The sequence below is a fragment of the Urocitellus parryii genome, chromosome X (assembly GCF_045843805.1).
Source record: "Urocitellus parryii isolate mUroPar1 chromosome X, mUroPar1.hap1, whole genome shotgun sequence".
NCBI lineage: Eukaryota > Metazoa > Chordata > Mammalia > Rodentia > Sciuridae > Urocitellus > Urocitellus parryii.
The window spans coordinates 119,953,868-119,972,452 of NC_135547.1; the positions used below are offsets into that span (position 1 = coordinate 119,953,868).

The window sequence follows — 18,585 nt, forward strand, 5'->3', positions numbered from 1 at the left end:
TGATAAGACATGAAACAGGAAAGGAAATTTATAATTCTTTTGGTATAAGGGACTGAACTGAGCGGCACTTAACTGCTGAGCCACATCTCTAGCCATTTCAGTTTCATTTAGAGACAGGGTCTCACTAAGTTACTTAGCGTCTCACTAAGTTGCTGACTGAGGCTGGCCTTGAACTTGTGATCCTGCTACCTCAGCATCACCAAAATTAAAGGTGTGTGGCATCATTCCTGGCTTAATTTCTTTACAAACCACTATCAACCACCCACCAACATAGGTTATGCATAGTACCTGAAATGGTGGAGGGAACATCTAACACCCAAACCAAAAAAAAAAAGTGAAATTCCTAAAATATTAAGCAAAAAGATTAATCATTCTGATGTTTGGATACTAGCACTTGTAAAATGCCACATCCAAGATCTGTAATGGCACTAGTCAGGGGTCCCTAAAGGCCTTCCCCAGGACCCTAGAGGCCATGTACCCTTCTAATCAGGCAGAATGGATTTGAATATCAGACCACAAAGGAAGTTAGAAGGAAGAGAGAAGGTTGCCATCAGTACAGAAACAAAACAAAATGAGAAGAATTAGTCAACCCAGCTAGCCTAGTACCATGCCTGATAAATACTAATCCCCTTCCACCAAGAACCTTCACTTCAAATCCCCTCATCTCCATAACTAATTCAGGTTGGCATTCTGTTTTCTGGAACATGGAGTCCAGCCAAACCAAGCTGACAAGCATAAGAAGGAAACCTAAGAACTGAAGAAAGAAAAATACATCAGCCACAAAAACCACAGACTGCTGTCCTAAATAAGAAAGGGCCCTTGCTCTCATCTTCAACAAGGCCATGCTTCAAACAGGAGGCAGGAGAATCTCTACTGATGCCAAACAAACATTAAGAGAATCAGATGGTGGGACTTGTTACAATGCATTGATAAATCCATGCTGAGTCATTTGTCATATAGAAATGAAAACTTTTACCCCAGGGCAGTTCTCTACAGTATACCACAAGACCTTCTGATGACCAATTGCTGTCAAATACATGTGTCCAGCTTCAGATCTCACCAAAGCTCCAGACCCACTGAACCTGCCAACTCTTGGTTACTTCCTCTGTGCTCTCAGAAGCTCAACTCCTAATATACAACACTGATCTATGACACCATTTTCTCCCGGCACCAGTTTTTCGTTTGAAAATGACATCATCATCCATCCAGTTCGGAAACCAGCAATCAGTACAGAGAATGGTATGTATCCAATATCTGAACTTTGATCCTACAACTTCCTAACTGTGACCATAGGCAAACCTTAAGTATTTAAAACCTCAGGTTTTGTTACCTTTTTAAAAATGGGATAACAGTAATTAACTCAAAAGAGTTAATGTGTACAAAATGCTAAGCATGTGGAAAATGTCTTTGTATAGGCAATTCTGTCTTCTAGCCTGTTCCCCATTCACTGTTCTGGTGAACACCTCTGTATCCTTCTCATTTCAACTCAAATATTACTCCCCTATCGAAGCCTTCCTTGATCAGTCCCTGTCTGTCCAGGCTAGGTCATACCTTACCCCCATTTTTCATCCTAGAAGCACAGTATAATTTGTGTTCACATCACATATCATAACTGTTGCTGGGGTCTCTTTGCTCTACTTCACACTTTTGCAGGTGCTGGTTTGTTCATCTTATTATCCTGCTGTAATTTTGACCTAGGGACTCAAAGACATTGCTGTTAATAAGAGGAGTTTACTTAGGCCCATCAATAATTATATATTTACCTTGTGATGGTTTGGTTAATGAACATCTCCTCTAATAGCCTATAAGCTCTATAAGGGCAGGGACTGCTAGTGTTAGACCTCATTTTTATATCCTGAACACAGTACCTGAGCAGCACTTAACAGGTGTCTCTAAATATTAATTCAGTGAATGGCTCAAGAAGCATGTTTATCAGCAGAAAGGAGTACCTAGAGATCAAAAGAGAAGTCAGAAGGCACCAATCCAAGTAAGTGCTCATGGCCATCCCTTCTAGGGTCTTGGTAGAAGGCATTCAGGAACTCCTGTCCTAGCACTACAAAGCTCAGGATTCACTGCTTGTCTGATCATCATCCTAACCATTGAAGATCTAGTCTCCACATAACCAGAACATACTCTGCAGGAACCTGCACAATCATAACCTGGAGAGTCTGGGGATGAATCCCAGTGTCTCCAATACCTTCCCCAACATAAATATATCTCTACAATGGATGGGAATCTGGTGTTTAGAAGCACATATTTTTGTACCACAAGATCTCTAAATGCAGCCAACTACTACATCTGGGGCTCAGCTGAAGAAACAACTATCTGTTCCAAGTTGGGGGTAAAATTGAGCTGTGTTGGCCTTGGGAGAGAATGGCATCTTAATTTCCCAATGTGGTACCAAAAAAGAATTTTCAAGAACACTTTTTAGGGGCTGGGGCTATAGCTCAGTGGCAGAGTGCTTACCTAGCACATGTGAGGCACTGGGTTCAATTCTTAGCACCACATAAAAATAAACTAATTAAATAAAGGCATGCTATTCATCTACAAGTACAAAAAATTTTAAAAAGAATACTTTTTAGGCTGTGTATGTAGCCCAGTGGTAAAGCATTTGTCTAGCATGTGTGAAGCTATAGGATCCATAATAAGCACAACACATGCTCACTAAAAGGATGCTTTTTTACTATACCCAATGTTTATTTATAAAGCAACTTTAGAACCTAGCCTTCTTATAATATAGAACTCTTAACGGGCAAATTATTTCAAAGGGCAGATTTTTTGGTGGAGGGAGTACGAGGGATTGAACTCAGGGACACTTAACCACTGGGGCACATCTCCAGCTCTTTTTGTATTTTATTTAGAAACAGGGTCTCACTGACTTGCTTAGTGCCTCACTTTTATTGAAACTGGCTTTGAACTTGTGATCCTCCTGCCTCAGCCTCCCAGGCCCCTGGGATTACAGGCGTGCAACACTGTGCCTGACTCAAAGGGCAGGCTTTCACACTGAACAGGCCTCAACTCAAATTCTGGCTCCGGGGCTGAGGCTGTAGCTCAGTGGTAAAGCGCTTGCCTCCTATGTGTGAGGCCCTGGGTTCAATCTTCAGCACCACATAAAAATAAATAAAGATACTGTGTGTTCGTCTACAACAAAAAATATTTTTTAAAAATTCTGGCTCTGATACTTACTACCAATGAATAAAACCTTCAATGAGCTGCTTGACCTCAGCCAAAGTCAACTCATTAATAGAGCAGTACCTAGAGCTTATGGTTATAGGAAGTGCTAAATATATCACACATGACTGAACTACTATCTTTAAGAAAGTTCTTTATACACAGAGTACCACTTTAAAAGATCAACTACTGCACCTTGCCTAACACAAGGTCCCATCCCCAGAAAGGACTCAGTGAACTCCAGGATCTTCTTCAGACTTCCAATCTAATAGTCCACTTCTTTATGAGAGTGTCCAACATCACTCTTCTATTTTAAGTAGAACTCTCTGTGAATAAATGATCCTTCTTCCTGAATTATACAATTGAAATGTTACACAAACCACCCCACTTCCTCTTGTATTTAGTGTTAAACAATAAACATAGTTTTTTTATAATTTATCCTCTGCAAGCAGACACACAGGCACACACACATCATTCTTCTGAGAAAACGACTTCACCACAGGAGTCAACTACTTCACAAGACAACAGCTGCAGACATAGAAAAAAAATAAGAGCTCTTTATCCAATGGAAAACACTGGAAAAGCTGAAGCTGTCTAAAGCTGTAATGTGGCCAGGAAAAAATGAGATATCACCTGTTCTTTTGTATCTGACACATAAAAACTGTAGTTTCTGCCACTTGCAAAATAACTATTCTCCAAACAGCATTGTCCTAGACAGTGAGAGAATATGGAAGTACTGCTGCCTTTTATAATTGAAGGCACAAACCAAATGGAAAACAATTATGTACTGAATTAATTATAACAAAGAAAAGGTATAGACAAAACAGGCTGCTTTAGAAAAAGTAAAGCTTTCCTTGAAGGAGTTACCTAATGATTAAGCAGATAAAGGCGGAAGGATGCTTTATATCTAAAGATTGAGAACAAAAATCAAGGACTAGCCTGGTTTATCTAAAGACAATGAAGAGGAGTAGAAATAAACACAATAGAAAATATACAAGCAACAGAACAAGAAATGCAGTTATTTGTGCATGGAGGTAGTTATATATCTTCCCTGAAGGGTAAAAGATGGTCCATCAAAAAGCCACATCCTCAGCCAGGCACTGTGGCACACACCCGTAATCCCAGTGGCTCAGGAGGCTGAGACAGGAGGATTGAGATTTCAAAGCCAGGCGAAGCAATGGCAAATCACTAAATAACTCAGTGAGATCCTGTCTCTAAATAAAATACAAAATCAGGCTAGGGATGTGGCTCAGTGGTCGAATGCCCCAGTACTCCCCACCAAAAAAGCCACATCCCCAAAATTCAAAGCTTGTCTCCACTCTTTCACTGGCAGAGCCCTACTTCATTACTTACCCGGATAAGGGAAGCCTGATGCCGAAGGGGTTTGGCTCCTGGACCCCCAGATGAGGGTCCCTCAGGCTGGACAAGGGGCTGTCTAGCTTCATAAGGAGCTGAAAGAGCAGGAGAGAAAGTTAGCATGGTATGCAACAATTCCATCCAAAAATTATGACTTCACATTTAAACTGATATAGCATCTGCTTTTCAGGGAAGACTTGGCAAAGGAATTAGAGCATAGGCTCAAAGGGCCACCTAGGACAGATGAATCCTTGGGCACAATTTCACTAAATAGTCTAAAGACATCCAATGAATTCACACTAAAGCAGAAAAATATTTACAACAGGTTAACATTAAGGAATAAAGTGTGTGGCTGAAATAGTGAAAACTTTAATTTTAATTTTAAAAAAAGAGTAGCTAGAAAAGTGCCATGTTAAAAGTGTCCAAATTCTAGATGAGGTAAATTCTATATATGCCTCTGTTTAAATGTCTTCTATTCACCATCCAACCCTGAAGAAAATCAATATGCATTTTGAATACTAAAAATCAACATTACCATTTATTTTTTTAAAATAAATAGCACTGTCTTCCTTCTATATAATATAGAAGACAAAACCGAATAAAGTACAAAAATGAATAAATGTATTTTATATTTATACTATTCTGCTATTCAGTAGCCAAACTTCAAAAATGATTTCACTACCTTTAAAAAAAGTTTGTAAGGCCCAAAAAATAATGTTTTTTTTTACTTCTTTTGTTTCCAGAACACTTAATAATAACCTTGTCAATGTGGCAGGAAGACAGTTCAACATAACCAGGTAGTATTCAGCTCCAACAGAAAGGAGCAATTCTCACCCAAGTTGAAACTATTTCTCATCTCTGTGGGTTAACAGTCCAAGTTCTGGACAGAATGTAAATACATAAAATACTTTTTTTCTTTAGTTTACTTATAAATAAAATTAGATGGAGAGCAGAGCAGCCTCTTATGGGATCAGTTTACCACTGTTCTTTCTAAAATAAAGAAGGTATAACAACAGGACATCAAAAACAAAACACTACTGGGCTCACATCTGCTTTCTATATTTCTTCCTAGCAACTAGAAAGCAATATAATAACATATTAAAATATCAAAATGATTGCCTGGAAAATCCTTAAGTAGATTTTCAGAACCTACAAAGAATGGATACAAATAGAAAAACTGAAAAAGAAATATATATTGAAAGCACATAATTCAAATTTCAAAAAGTAAGTCAGCTGGTACCTTGTGACAAATAGGATATTTTGTAAGTTATTCCATGTTGATTGAATACTGACTTCAACACTTAATACCAACTGCACTCTGCCAAAAGATTTTTTTAAATGGTACTGAGGACTGAACCAGTGAGCTTTACCTCCATCTCTTTATTTTATTTTGAGACAGATCTCACTAAGTAGCCAAGTCTGGCCTCAAACTTGTGAGTCTCTAGGATTGCAAGCATGCACCATAGTGTCTAGCTTGCCAAAAGATTTTAAACAATTAACCATAGCATGGTTGGAATCACAGTGGTCATAAAGTTCACCTGGGAGGCAAAGCCCATGAGTTCCATGTGCTTCACATTAGAAGGAAGAGGCTCTTATTTGCCAGCGGGAGATGTGAGGAAGGAAACCACTATCTGGCCTTCACCTCTAGTCCCTCACCTACAAGGTGTTCCCTTGGAGGGAGGAAGATACAAAGTGAGAGGGAGGGAGGGAGAGGTTATTTTCATCAGGAGGCCTAGATGAGGACTCAGTGGCATGAAGTCAGGGAAGGGGGTGTCATTCTGAAGGTAGATTTCCTCTTCCTACTATATGGAAAGCCTGATCTCATCAACCCTGCCTATGACTAAATATGAGTGTCTGAAGTCCATCAGGCCACATATCTATGACATATTCCAGTCAGCTGTGTAAAGTGATATTCAGGTCATCATCAGACCAGTCTGACTTCTGGCTCATTTCTCAATTGGGCCTGAACTCAGGAACTTAAAAGGTAGGGGTTATTTATTGTATTGGCTTGCTTTGCTCCCAAATGAAACCCAAAACATTCAATTCAATGCAAACAAAGTAATTCTTCAATCACTTTACAGGAGGTTTAGGAAGGAAAGAAAAGTACCATCTTTCTCCAAAGGAAGAACTATTTTAAAAAAAATCTTAAGATTTCATCACTCCAAAGTTTACTATCAAACTAAAACTCTGCCAGTTTCTTTCTTATGATACTAAGACCTAGAGATTCCACTACTATGTGCCAGAGAAATAACAGCATATGTCACAAAAAGATTAATGCAAAAATTGTTCATAGTATCCTTATTCATAACAGCCAAACACTGGGAAACAAGTCAAATGTCCATCCAGAGAATGACCATCAAATTGTAATATAGTCACATTTTGGAATCTACTGAATAATAACACAAAAGGAACTACCAGTACCACTGTAACAGTGAATTTCAACCACTATGCTGAGGGAAGGCCCGTAGACACAAATGAATACAATCATTCTGTATGTTACCATTTGCATGAAGTTCTAGAAGAGGCAAGATGGTGTAACAAAATCAAAACAGTCCTTGTGGGCTGGGGATGTGGTTCAAAGGTAGCGCGCTCGCCTGGCATGTGTGTGGCCCAGGTTCGATCCTCAGCACCACATACAAAGATGTTGTGTCCGCCGAAAACTAAAGAATAAATATTAAAATTCATATTCTCTCTCTCTCTTTCTCTCTCTCTCTCTCTCTCTCTTAAAAAAAAACTGTCCTTGCATTGGGGAGTAGGCAGTGACTGGAGAGTAATGGAAATGTATTTTTATTTAAGTGGTGTTTACACAGGCATATTCATCTGTTAAAACTCAAACTGATTATTTAAAATGTGTGCATTTTGCCAGACACAGTGGTACATGCCTATAATTCCAGTGACTCAGGAGGCTAAACCAGGAGTATAGCAAGTTTTAGGCCAGTCTCAGCAATTTAGCAAGGCCCTTAGTAAGTTAGCGAAATCCTGTCTCAAAATTTAAAAAAAGAAAAGAAAAGAAAAAGGACTGGTGATGTGGCTGAATGGTTCAACACCCCTAGGTTCAATCCCCAATACCTCCCACCCAAAAGTGTGCATTTATCATGTATAAATTTTACCTCACTTAAAAAGTATAAAGAGAAGTGTCTGTTCAGGTCCTTGGCCTGATTGGGTTATTTGGGGGATTTGTTTTGTTTTGTTTTATTTTGTTTTGTTTTTGTGTGTATGTTTAACTTTTTGAGTTCTTTATATACCCTAGAGATTAGTGCTCTATCTGATGTGTGAGGGGTAAAAATTTACTCCCAAGATGTAGGCTCTCTATTCACCTCACAGATTGTTTCTATACAATCAATCAATAAATATATGAAAAAATGTTCACTATCGTTAGCAATTAGAGAAATGCAAATCAAAACCACTCTAAGATTTTATCTCACTCCAGTCAGAATTGCAGCTATTATGAAGACAAACAACAAGTATTGGCGAGGATGTGGGGGAAAAGGTACACTTATACACTGCTGGTGGGACTGCAAATTGTGCAGCCAATATGGAAAGCAGTATGAAGATTTCTTGTAAAATTGGGAATGGAACCACCATTTGATCCAGCTATCCCTCTCCTCCATCTATACCCAAAAGACTTAAAAACCGCATACTAGGGGCTGGGGATGTGGCTCAAGCAGTAGCACGCTCGCCTGGCATGCAATGCGGCCCGGGTTCGATCCTCAGCACCACATACAAACAAAGATGTTGTTGTGTCCACTGAAAACTAAAAAATAAATATTAAAATTCTCTCTCTCTCTCCTCTCTTAAAAAAAAAAAAAACGCATACTACAGGGACACAGCCACATCAATGTTTATAGCAGCACAATTCACAATAGCTAAATTGTGGAACCAACCTAGATGCCCTTCAATAGATGAATGGATTAAAAAATGTGTTATATATACACAATGGAATATTACTCAGCAATAAAAGAGAATAAAATCATGGCATTTGCAGGTAAATGGATAGAGTTAGAAAAGATAATGCTAAGTGAAGTTAGCCAACCCAAAATACCAAATGCCAAATGTTTTCTCTGATATAAGGAGGCTGATTCATAGTGGGATAGGGAGAGGGAACATGAGAGGAATAGATGAACTCCAGATAGAGCAGAGGGGTTGGAGGGGAAGGGAGAAGGCATGGGGTTAGAAATGATGGTGGAATATGATGGACATTATTATCTAAAGTACACGTATGAAGACACAAATGGTGTGAATATACTTTGTATACAACCAGAGATATGAAAAATTGTGCTCTGTATATGTAATAAAAATTGTAATGCATTCTTCTGTCATATATAAGTATAATTTTAAAAAAAGTATAAAGAGGCATGGAAGCATGGACATCCTTAGCATAGGCTGCTAAAAGTCCAGAAAGAAGCAGGATGTTTTGCTGGCACTGGGCAACTTAGAAGCCCAATTTGAATGGAATGAAAGGATGGGGCAAGAAATAAGAGTACAGACAAGTTTTTTAAATAATATAGAAGGTAGAACTTAGCGACAGGCTGACTCAGTATAAGAAAATCAAATTGACCTATGAATTTAAAACCAACTTCCAAAGCTCAAATAATATTAGAAAGAGAAAAAAGACCTACTTCTAAAAATAGAGAAATCAGGCAAGGGAAACGATAAGAGGATAATGAAGAATTTTTAGCCCTGTTGAGTTTTCAACACCAGTGGGATATTCAACTTTCAGGAAAGTGATTTTTTTTTGTTACTATCCATTAGCAATGTCATCTTGCATTTACACAGGAATTAATTTCCCAAACAGATTTTATATTCGTATTCTTACTGAAGCTCATAACATCCCTAAAGGACACTGTGACTGTATGTTAAAAGAGGCAAGAAAAGTATGGTTCAGAGAAGTTAAATGGCTTGCCCAAATTCATGTAGCTAGTCACAGAATCCCAGACCTTCTGATTCCAATCCAAAACTCTTTCCATCATGTCATCCCTGCTTCTCTCTGCCAGTTTACAGTCTCTCTAGTTCAGCCTAGAACACAGTTTTGTTTCTGTGACCCTCAGGAAGCCCTACTATTTTCAATGCAGCAAAAAAACCCACAGAAACTGGGTCATTTTCAGTCACTGCCCACCAAATAAAAGGGGGAGGGGGGCTATATAGTACAGCCAATTCAAAAATACCTTACATCGGTCCTATCGTAAAACTGGGAGCCTAAACCCTAGAAGGACAAGATGCTGCGGTGAATTTATGGAGCTTTAAACATTACAGTCCAGGAAGCCAACTTTGCAAGTCATCCTCAGAACCAACTAACATATTTTACCACTAACATAGCCAGCAGAGCATAAATGTGAGCAAGCAGGCAGCCCCACAATTGTGTGTATTGCATGCTTTTCAGTAAAATCCTTTCCCTAGCATTTCCTTTATTTTTATTCCAAAACACAACAGCTCAATATTTTCACTTATGTGCTCAGTCTTTAAAGGGTGGATCAAATCATTTGCTTTTGCATAGCTACATTTTAAAGAAATTTCATAAAGGCAGCTATTATATAAAAAATGTTTGATATGTTTGCAAAAAGGAATAACTATTCCCCAAAACTGAAAATCTTTAGCATGCTATGCTCCTATTTTACAAAATCCGTATATGAAAGGTTATACCATATAAATAGTTGTTTACAAGTCTAAAGATGAATGAGTTTCTAGGACAGGAAACAAACCATTACTGAGATATATTTAATTTCATTTTCAAACAAAAACCAAAAAAAAAAAAAAAACCTTGCTTGAGAATATAAAATTAAATTGAGCCATGTTTCCAAAGACAAGAGTAATTAAATCAGGAAATTAAGCAGCTGGTAGCACTGCTGCCTGGTAGATTCAAAAACCTCTAAGACACTGCCTGGGACAGCTGACCCCCAGGTTGCATCTTACCTGGATGCATCTGTTCTGTGCCGCTCCGCAGTTTGCTGTAGCCATGGCTCAAGGGCACCCTCTGATAATGAGGCGGGGAAGAAGGAGGGGAGGCGAGGGGTGACATCGTGGGAGACTGTGCTTCCTGCTTCAAAGAACCAGAGCAGAGTTCAGAGGCAACCACTTGAGAAGACTGGCATTCTGAGCCGCGGTTAGGAAGCAGAGCACAACTCTACGGCCAGTGACCCGGCTAATTTAACAAATGGGAGAAATGTTTCCTCAAAAAAATGCAGCAAGGTTAAAAGGCAGTGTCTGAGGATTCAAAAGTCTCTCAGAGAACAAAGTCTCACCAGTGTTACCTAAATCATTAAAACAAGCCTGAAACTCTTTCAGTTATTCTAATAATATTTTCCTTTAAAAAAAATGAAAGACACTGACCATATGAAATAACATTCATTCTCCCCAATTGTGATTACTTTGTGGATAGATTCAATGTTCATTCATTAATAAAGACTTCTATTTCCTGGATTTACACTTATCAAGTCTCCCAGCAAATGTGGATAATGAAATATATATATATTATATATAATTAGTTCATTATAGACATTATAGTTATACATACTATTGGGATTCATTTTGACATAATCTCACATGCATGGAATATAATTTGCTTCAGCTCAGTTTCGAGTAGTTCCTTCCTCTTTCCCTTCCCTCCTCCCTCCCCCTGTTCCCCTTTCTCTACTCTATTGGTCTTCCTTCTATTTATTTATAGTTTTTAAATTGGTACTTTATAGATATTAAAAGTGAAATTCACATTGGTATATTCATATACGCATATAGCATAACTTGATCAATTTCACTATACTGTTCCTCCCTATCTAACCCTAACCCTAACCCTCACCTTCTATTATCTTCCTTGACTCCACTGATCTCCCTTCTATTTTAAATTTATATTTTAAATCCTTAATGCTAAATATTCTTGGAGCTTACTCTGCCAATGTAAAATGTTAGCATTTTTACTTTCTTTTACACTAAGAGACTGCAAACAATACATTACTGCTAAACCACTCTGACTAGACTTCTCCTAAATACTAGGATGAAGCCTTCACAAGCTATAATTTGAATCCCAATTCGAATATGAACCTGATATAGGACCCTAGGCAAGGTGAACAACCTGATATGATGCTGGGTTTCCTCCTCCTCTTCTTCTTCTTTTTTTTTTTTTTTGTTTTTGTTTATTTGTTCTCTCAAACACTACCAATAAAGTAGTAACTTTGTGGTACCCAAGTAATAAGGGAACAGTGTTTTTTTGTTTGTTTGTTTTCAAAACACAGAGACTACTGGTTTCCTTAGTCTAAAGAGATATATACGATCTGAGCTACTGAACAAATACTCTTTTTAAAAAAAGAGGGGGGGATATATTTGCTTTCAAGTGTATACTCATACCCAGAGAATGGTTATGACCCCAGCCTCAAGTGAAAGGATAAACCTTCATTCACACAGCCAGGGGACCAGGCCTGGAAATTTCCCTTGGTATCAACCACTGTGTGTTTGGGGATCTTCATTCCTCTCCAAATGTTGGCAGGGAAACATGTCAAAAAATATTGACTAGAAATTCCTACACCACCCTTTTTTAATATATCCTTGAAGAGCTAGTTTAAAATGTGTCAGAAGCAATAGTAGATGCAATTAACAGGATGTGCTACACCTCCCTTAACTATAAATATAAAATTTCTGCAGCAATGCCTCAGATATTCAACATCATCAAGGTGAGCCATAAGTTAATCCTCCGATATAATCCTTTAATGTCCATTAAATTTAAAAATTTTGATTTAAGTCTTCCTAAAATATACCATATTTCTTTAACATGTAGAAAACACTATGTCAAATATAATTTGACTTCTCTATGTGGTTCAGATTCCTTATCAGAAATATGAGCTCTTGCCTTGGTGTCCTCAGGGTTTACTCATGTGTAGACTATTTATCTCTTCTTAATAGGCCCATTCTTCTGAGATTTCATATTTTTGTCTCTACCAATTAACATCTGACTATTGCAATTAGTGGCCCAATTTTAAAAGCCCATTCTCCCTATTCTGGTTCCAAACCTGCTAAACAGGTAATAGCAGCACTCTTCAAGATGGCATTCCAAACATGTCCCCTTGAAAGGATTCCCTGGTGTAAGGAACATAGTAAACACAGATCTCCAGGTCTCTTCACAGCAGTACTTCTTAGGGTCTGTAATGTGCCAATATGCACTATGAATTTCCAAGACTGAGAGTTAAAACTTTCCCCCCAAAATGAGATAAGAAACTGCATTCTCCAAACATATTACCCAGCAAAACCTTTTCTCCAGACTTCTTTTTTGGAAGAAAGGGCCTATTAATTCCTAGAAGCTACATTTCAAAGAACCCAGTAAGAAAACGGATGACCTAGAGAAAGCAAATAAATGTATTAAATCAGTAGCCTTATTTTAGATACAATTCTACACTTAAGTAGGCTCTAAAGGGCCCCTGGATGACTCATGGTAATTCCTATGCGTCACACTCTTTTTCTTGCTACAAGGAAACTTTACTGGCTCACTTCCAAGTCTATAATTGTGTTCCAGATGGTGAGATTTGCTGGAAGCTTAACAACCGACATGAGGCCCTGCTATGAGAAGTTTAAGGATCAGAATCAAATGAACATGCCTAATTGGATTGTTTACCTGTTTATCCTCATCGTCCATTCTTTTGAAGGAATTTTTATCCGCGGTTAAATATGGAATCTGAACCTTAGTTCCATGCAGCTCAGCCGGGTTCCCAAATCGTATCTCGCCATCGTTCTTTGACATCATAAAGCGAGGCAGAGGCAGTTCTTTAGGACCAAAAAGAGAGAAGCTCAAGTGAGGCTTTAATTTAAAACTGCAAAAAAGGGGAACTCAATGGCCAAAAAGATGAATCATTTTTGAGGAAAAAAATCAGAACACCAAATATAAATTCAATTAGGCACAATGAGGATTCATAAAAATATCATGATAGAAAAATGCTATGACTTTAACCAAGGTATTCTGGCTTAACACCTTTCAATGCTGTTGAATCATTGCAAAACAAATTCAGGAATGACCTCCTATTTCGTCCTATAGTTCAGTGCCAAGAAAAAAAAGATATGACATTGTATAAATACAGTAAGTGACAAATGGTATCAAGTAAAACTTATGCAATGCTTAAATATGCCAGATGCAGTGTTCAGGAACTGCAAATATTAACTCAATTAATCCTCACAGAAACTCTGTAAGATACAGCTATCATTATCAATACCCTTTATAGATATGAAAACTGGCATGAAAGAGCTCAAAAGTGTCCCCAAGATCACAAAGCTTCATCTTTGAATGAGCCATGTTTTGAACCCAAGATAGCTGGTCCTTAACCAGGACTATACATCAAGGTCTCCTATTCCTAGGGCAAACTTACTGGGTAGAACAATTTTTCACTCAATGTAATTTTTTTTCTATGTAATTTTTTTATTTTTATATGACAGCAGAATGCAATACAACTTTTATTACATATGAAGAGCGCAATTTTTCATATCTCTGATTGTATACATAGAATATTCACACCAATTCGTGTCTTCATACCTGTACTTTGGATAGGAATGATCATCACATTCCATCACCATTAATTACCCCATGCCTCCTCCCTTCCTTAAAAATCAAATGCCAAATGTTTTCTTTGATATAAGGAGGCTGATTCGTAGTGGTATAGGGAGCGGGAGCATGGGAGGAATAGATGAACTCAATGAAATTCTTTAAGGAACTTTCATATTCAATCTCCATTTGTCTTTACATAATATAATAAGGAAAATATTATCAAGTCCAAGCAATCAATCTAATGTGCAACAAGATTCTAATGTCAAAACCATTAGCTACTCACAATGCAACAAAGAACTGAACTGCAACAGTCTAGTGTATTTACTTATCTTTCAAATTTCTAACAAAACTATTCTGAAAATGGAAGTGATACTTTGGCACACTTATACTTCTCAGCACTGCAAATCACACACAATCACATAGCACAAAGACCCACAAAAAGGAGGATAATATTACGGATTATGCATAATGATTTGCATCTGTATCCATTGTTCAGGATAATACTCATCAGCCTGGCTTTGAGCTTCCATCAGCCCTCCATTCCAAAAACACAGCTGTACTTCCAATGATTGATGCTGTGCTAAAGCCAGAAAACATCTTAGCAACAGCAAGTATCCTAGCTCCCCAGGCAAAGAAGGCCCCTGGTTCTCCAATATCCACATCATGTTTATTTTTAGTTGCTATGTCCACATTTGATTCAAAGAAGCAGGCAATATGACAAATCCCTGTGTGATCAATCAGCCAAGGGCCCAAGAGACATAAATAGAGGAACCAATCTGGAAAATTAAACCAAGACTCTCCTCTAAAGAGAGGAGAGCCGCCATTTTTAATGTTTTATTGTTTCCCAACCTTGGGCAGTTCTCCAGCACTCAAGCAGGAATGGATTTCAAAAGTCTTGCATGAGAAAAGAAACTCCAGAGTTTCAGTGAATCAAATATAAGCCAATCTATGTTCTATTTTCAGAAAAGAGTTTCAGCACACTCTGCAAAAGCCATCTAAAAAGATGGAACAAGATCATATAAAATATTTTGTATCCTGATCTGCCCATGAAACAATGATACTACTTCCAAGTATTTCTTGAGGAAGAAAACCAAGAGAATCTCGGGATTTATAAGCCCCTGAACAGTGTTTTACTGGCATTCAAAAGACCACTCTAGGGAACAATGCAACCTGTGGTGTTGCTAGGACTTAAATAGAAGTCCCAGATGCCCTTTAGGAAACTGTCATTTCAAACATTCTCCCACTCTGACTATGGCATTTCTACAGAACTGTTCGCCTAAGAAATAAACACACTCTCCCAGATGGCCATCAAACAGCAAAAGACAAAATATGGCTCAATTTCTCTTGTACTTTCTTCAGTCATGTGGTTTTAAACAATCTTCATTTAACAGAACTGTAACCATACACAATAACATTCTTATCACTGAAACCTTTCATGAGGGTGCCATTTCCCTTAAGCTGCTAAAACCTATTTAAAAATAAAGACTCTATAACTTTACAGTCTAAATGTTTTTCCTTGTCATACACACACCAAATTTAACAGTGAAACTTTATTTAGGAAATTAATCAATAAAGTATATGCTATGCAATGATGTGTGTCAATAAATCATAGGAGAAGGTCCTTTTATAGTAGTTCATTAGAATCATAGAATGTCTCTCAATGAGAAGCCACCCAAAGCAACAATTGTTTCATAATGGTATCTTAGGTTACAGTCTTTGAACATAGAAGTGCTTTGTATACTATTTTTTTTTCTTTTTGGTACCATGGGTTGAACTCACAAGTGGTTTAACCACCAAGCCACATCCCCAGCCCTTTTTTATATTTTATTACAGACAGGGTCTCGCTGAGTTGCTTAAGGCCTTGCTAAATTGTTGAGGCTGGGTTGAACTCACAATCCTCCTGCCTCAGCCTCCTGAGTTGCTGGGATTACAGGTGTGCATCACTGCTTTGTATATTAAATGACTGTTTTTCCCTTCCACTAAAGAAGCGATGCCTCCCCCTTTTCAAACACGGGGGGCCTCTAAAAAGTAAGGAAAAATCTTGTTTTTCCATATTTGATGGCGACATAGATAAAAAAAACATTTTTTTAAAATTTCCTCAAAAATGTAAGTAAAAATGTAAGCAGCATATACTCAATAATAATGGCAAGTTGTACTGGGCCTCAATTTACTGATAACTGGGAGGGGTCAAGGCCAGGCAAAAGAACCCATGTTCCATCTAACATGTTTATGGTCAGTCATTCAAATCCATTCACTAGAAATATAATGTGAGTCAAATACATATCTGTGCATTTTGTAGAAGCCATGTTAAAAAAAAAAACGTTTTTTAAAGTGTGAAATAAGCTACTCATAAAAAGACAAATACTATACAATTCCCTTTATATGAGGTATCAAGAATAGTCATACTTGGAGCCGGGTGCAGTGGTACACACCTGGAGACTTGGGAGGCAAAGGCAGGAGGATCACAAGTTCAAAGCCAGCCTCAGCAACTTAGCAAGGCCTAAGCAATTTGGTGAGACCCTGTCTCAAAATAAAGAAAACAGAAAGGGCTGGAGATGTGGTTTAGTGGTTAAGCTGCCCTGGGATCCATCCCATGTACCAAACCAAAAAAGAAAAAAATGAAGAAGAGTTGTCGTCAGATTCACAAGAACAGAAGTAGAAGGATGGAAGGATGGTTGCCAGGGGATTGGGGGCAAGGAGATAGGGAGTTGTTTAATGAGTACAGAGTTTCCTTTTTGCAAGGCAAGGTGAACAAGTTCTAGAAATTGGATGCACAACAATGTGAATATACTTAATACTACTAAACTGTACAGTTAAAAATGAGTAAGATGGGGGCTGGGAATGTGGCTCAGGCGGTAGCGCGCTCGTCCGGCATGCGTGCGGCCCGGGTTCGATCCTCAGCACCACATACCAACAAAGATGTTGTGTCCGCCGAGAATTAAGAAATAAATATTTAAAAATTCTCTCTCTCTCTCTCTCTCTCCTCTCTCACTCTCTCTTTTAAAAAAAAAATGAGTAAGATGAAAAATTTAATGTTATAGGCATTTTATCACAATAAAACTAATTTTAAAGTGTCTAAAAAGTGAAATTAACTTTAATAATCCATTTTAACCCAATATCATCACTTCAACATAAAATCAACATTAAAAAAAACTGTTAATGAGGGCTGGAGATATAGTTTAGGGGTAAGGCACTTGCCTGGCATGCAAAAGGCCCTAGATTGGATCCCCAGCAGTGCTAAAAGACTAATGAAAGATTTTACATTATTTTTTCATGCTAAATCTTCAAACTTTACCCTCATTGCACACTTCAATTCATATTTGCCACATTTGAAGTGCTCCACAGCCACACATGGCTATTGGTTACCATACTGGAAGTTCAAAGCTCTAGTTGATAGTTTCTATGAGGGGAACATGGGTCACTGTGGTCAGAAATATGTATTGTACAAGAAATAGTATACTGTTAAATGTCAGCAACTAATTGGTTTGTCTTTAAATTATGTAAAGGATATTTTGTATGGAGGGGTAATTTATAAAGGTCTTTAAATGTACTACTTGAAGTTTTGACAAATATATATGTATGTGAATAAAACTAACACCTATATTAAAATAAAGAATTTTCTATCAAATTCCTTTCCCTTTAATCTCGTTTGTCCCACCAGCAACCTCTGTACTAATTTCTAAACCCACAAGTTATCTTTGCCATTACAGAACTTCATATAATGTAATCACATAGTATTTATCCTTGTGACTATCTTCTTTTACAACATTTTGTGATAATCATCCAACACAATGTACACAGGCATAGTTCATTCTTTTTCATTGCTATGGAGCAACCTGTTTTTATATTAATAAATTGACATTTTTATACACTATTCTGTGATAAATATTTAGATTTCTCCACTTTGGGATCACTCTGAACATTCTTCATCTTTTGATGGATATAAATTCATTTATCTTGAGTATGCACCTAAGAACCGCATCTAGCCTGCTATCTATTTCTGTGCATTCTGTGAGTGTAATGTTTGAAAAAAAATCAAAAGAAAAACAATACTTTATAACATGAAAGTTATGAGATTCAAATTTCAGTGTCCATAAATAAAGTTTAACTGGAATACAGCCATGCTCTTTTGTTTATTTATTGCCTGTAGCTACTTTTATACTATAAGCGATGAATAGATGAGACAAAGATCACATGGCCTACGAGGTCTAAAATATTATCTGGCCCTTTACAGAAAAACTCTGCTGACCCCTATGTTATACAATGCAAAGGCTATCATGAAATGTAGTCCTACTAAATCAAAAAGTGGCATTTAACAGAAAAAAAAAACATTTTACATTGCTTGAAGTTTTTTATTTAAATTTTGGGGTTATTTTTCTTTTCTTTTTTTTTTTTTTTTTTTTTTTTTTTTGGTGGTACTGGGGATTGAACCCAGGGCCCCTGCATATTAGGCAAGCACTAGAACACTGAGTTAAATCCCAGCCCTTTACTCAAATTTTAAATAATTTAATTTAAAAATTAAATTCTCAGTCATACTAGCCCCA

The 18,585-nt window shown here is 37.5% G+C and overlaps 1 protein-coding gene across 9 annotated transcripts in view; it reads right to left on the reverse strand.

The window, feature by feature from the left end:
• Positions 1–18,585, reverse strand: part of Reps2 (RALBP1 associated Eps domain containing 2) — a 206,183-nt gene that overhangs the window by 107,038 nt on the left and 80,560 nt on the right. For 5 of the 9 annotated variants that reach the window (XM_077793948.1, XM_077793946.1, XM_026396751.1 and 2 more), the window contains exons 3-5: positions 13,121–13,269; positions 10,438–10,564; positions 4,525–4,622 (exon numbers count right to left, since the gene is read on the reverse strand). In XM_077793948.1, coding sequence (XP_077650074.1) covers positions 4,525–4,622; positions 10,438–10,564; positions 13,121–13,269 — 374 coding nt within the window. The remainder of the gene's footprint in view (positions 1–4,524; positions 4,623–10,437; positions 10,565–13,120; positions 13,270–18,585) is intronic. The other 4 variants (XM_026396752.2, XM_077793947.1, XM_026396750.1 and 1 more) reach the window with 1 other exon arrangement.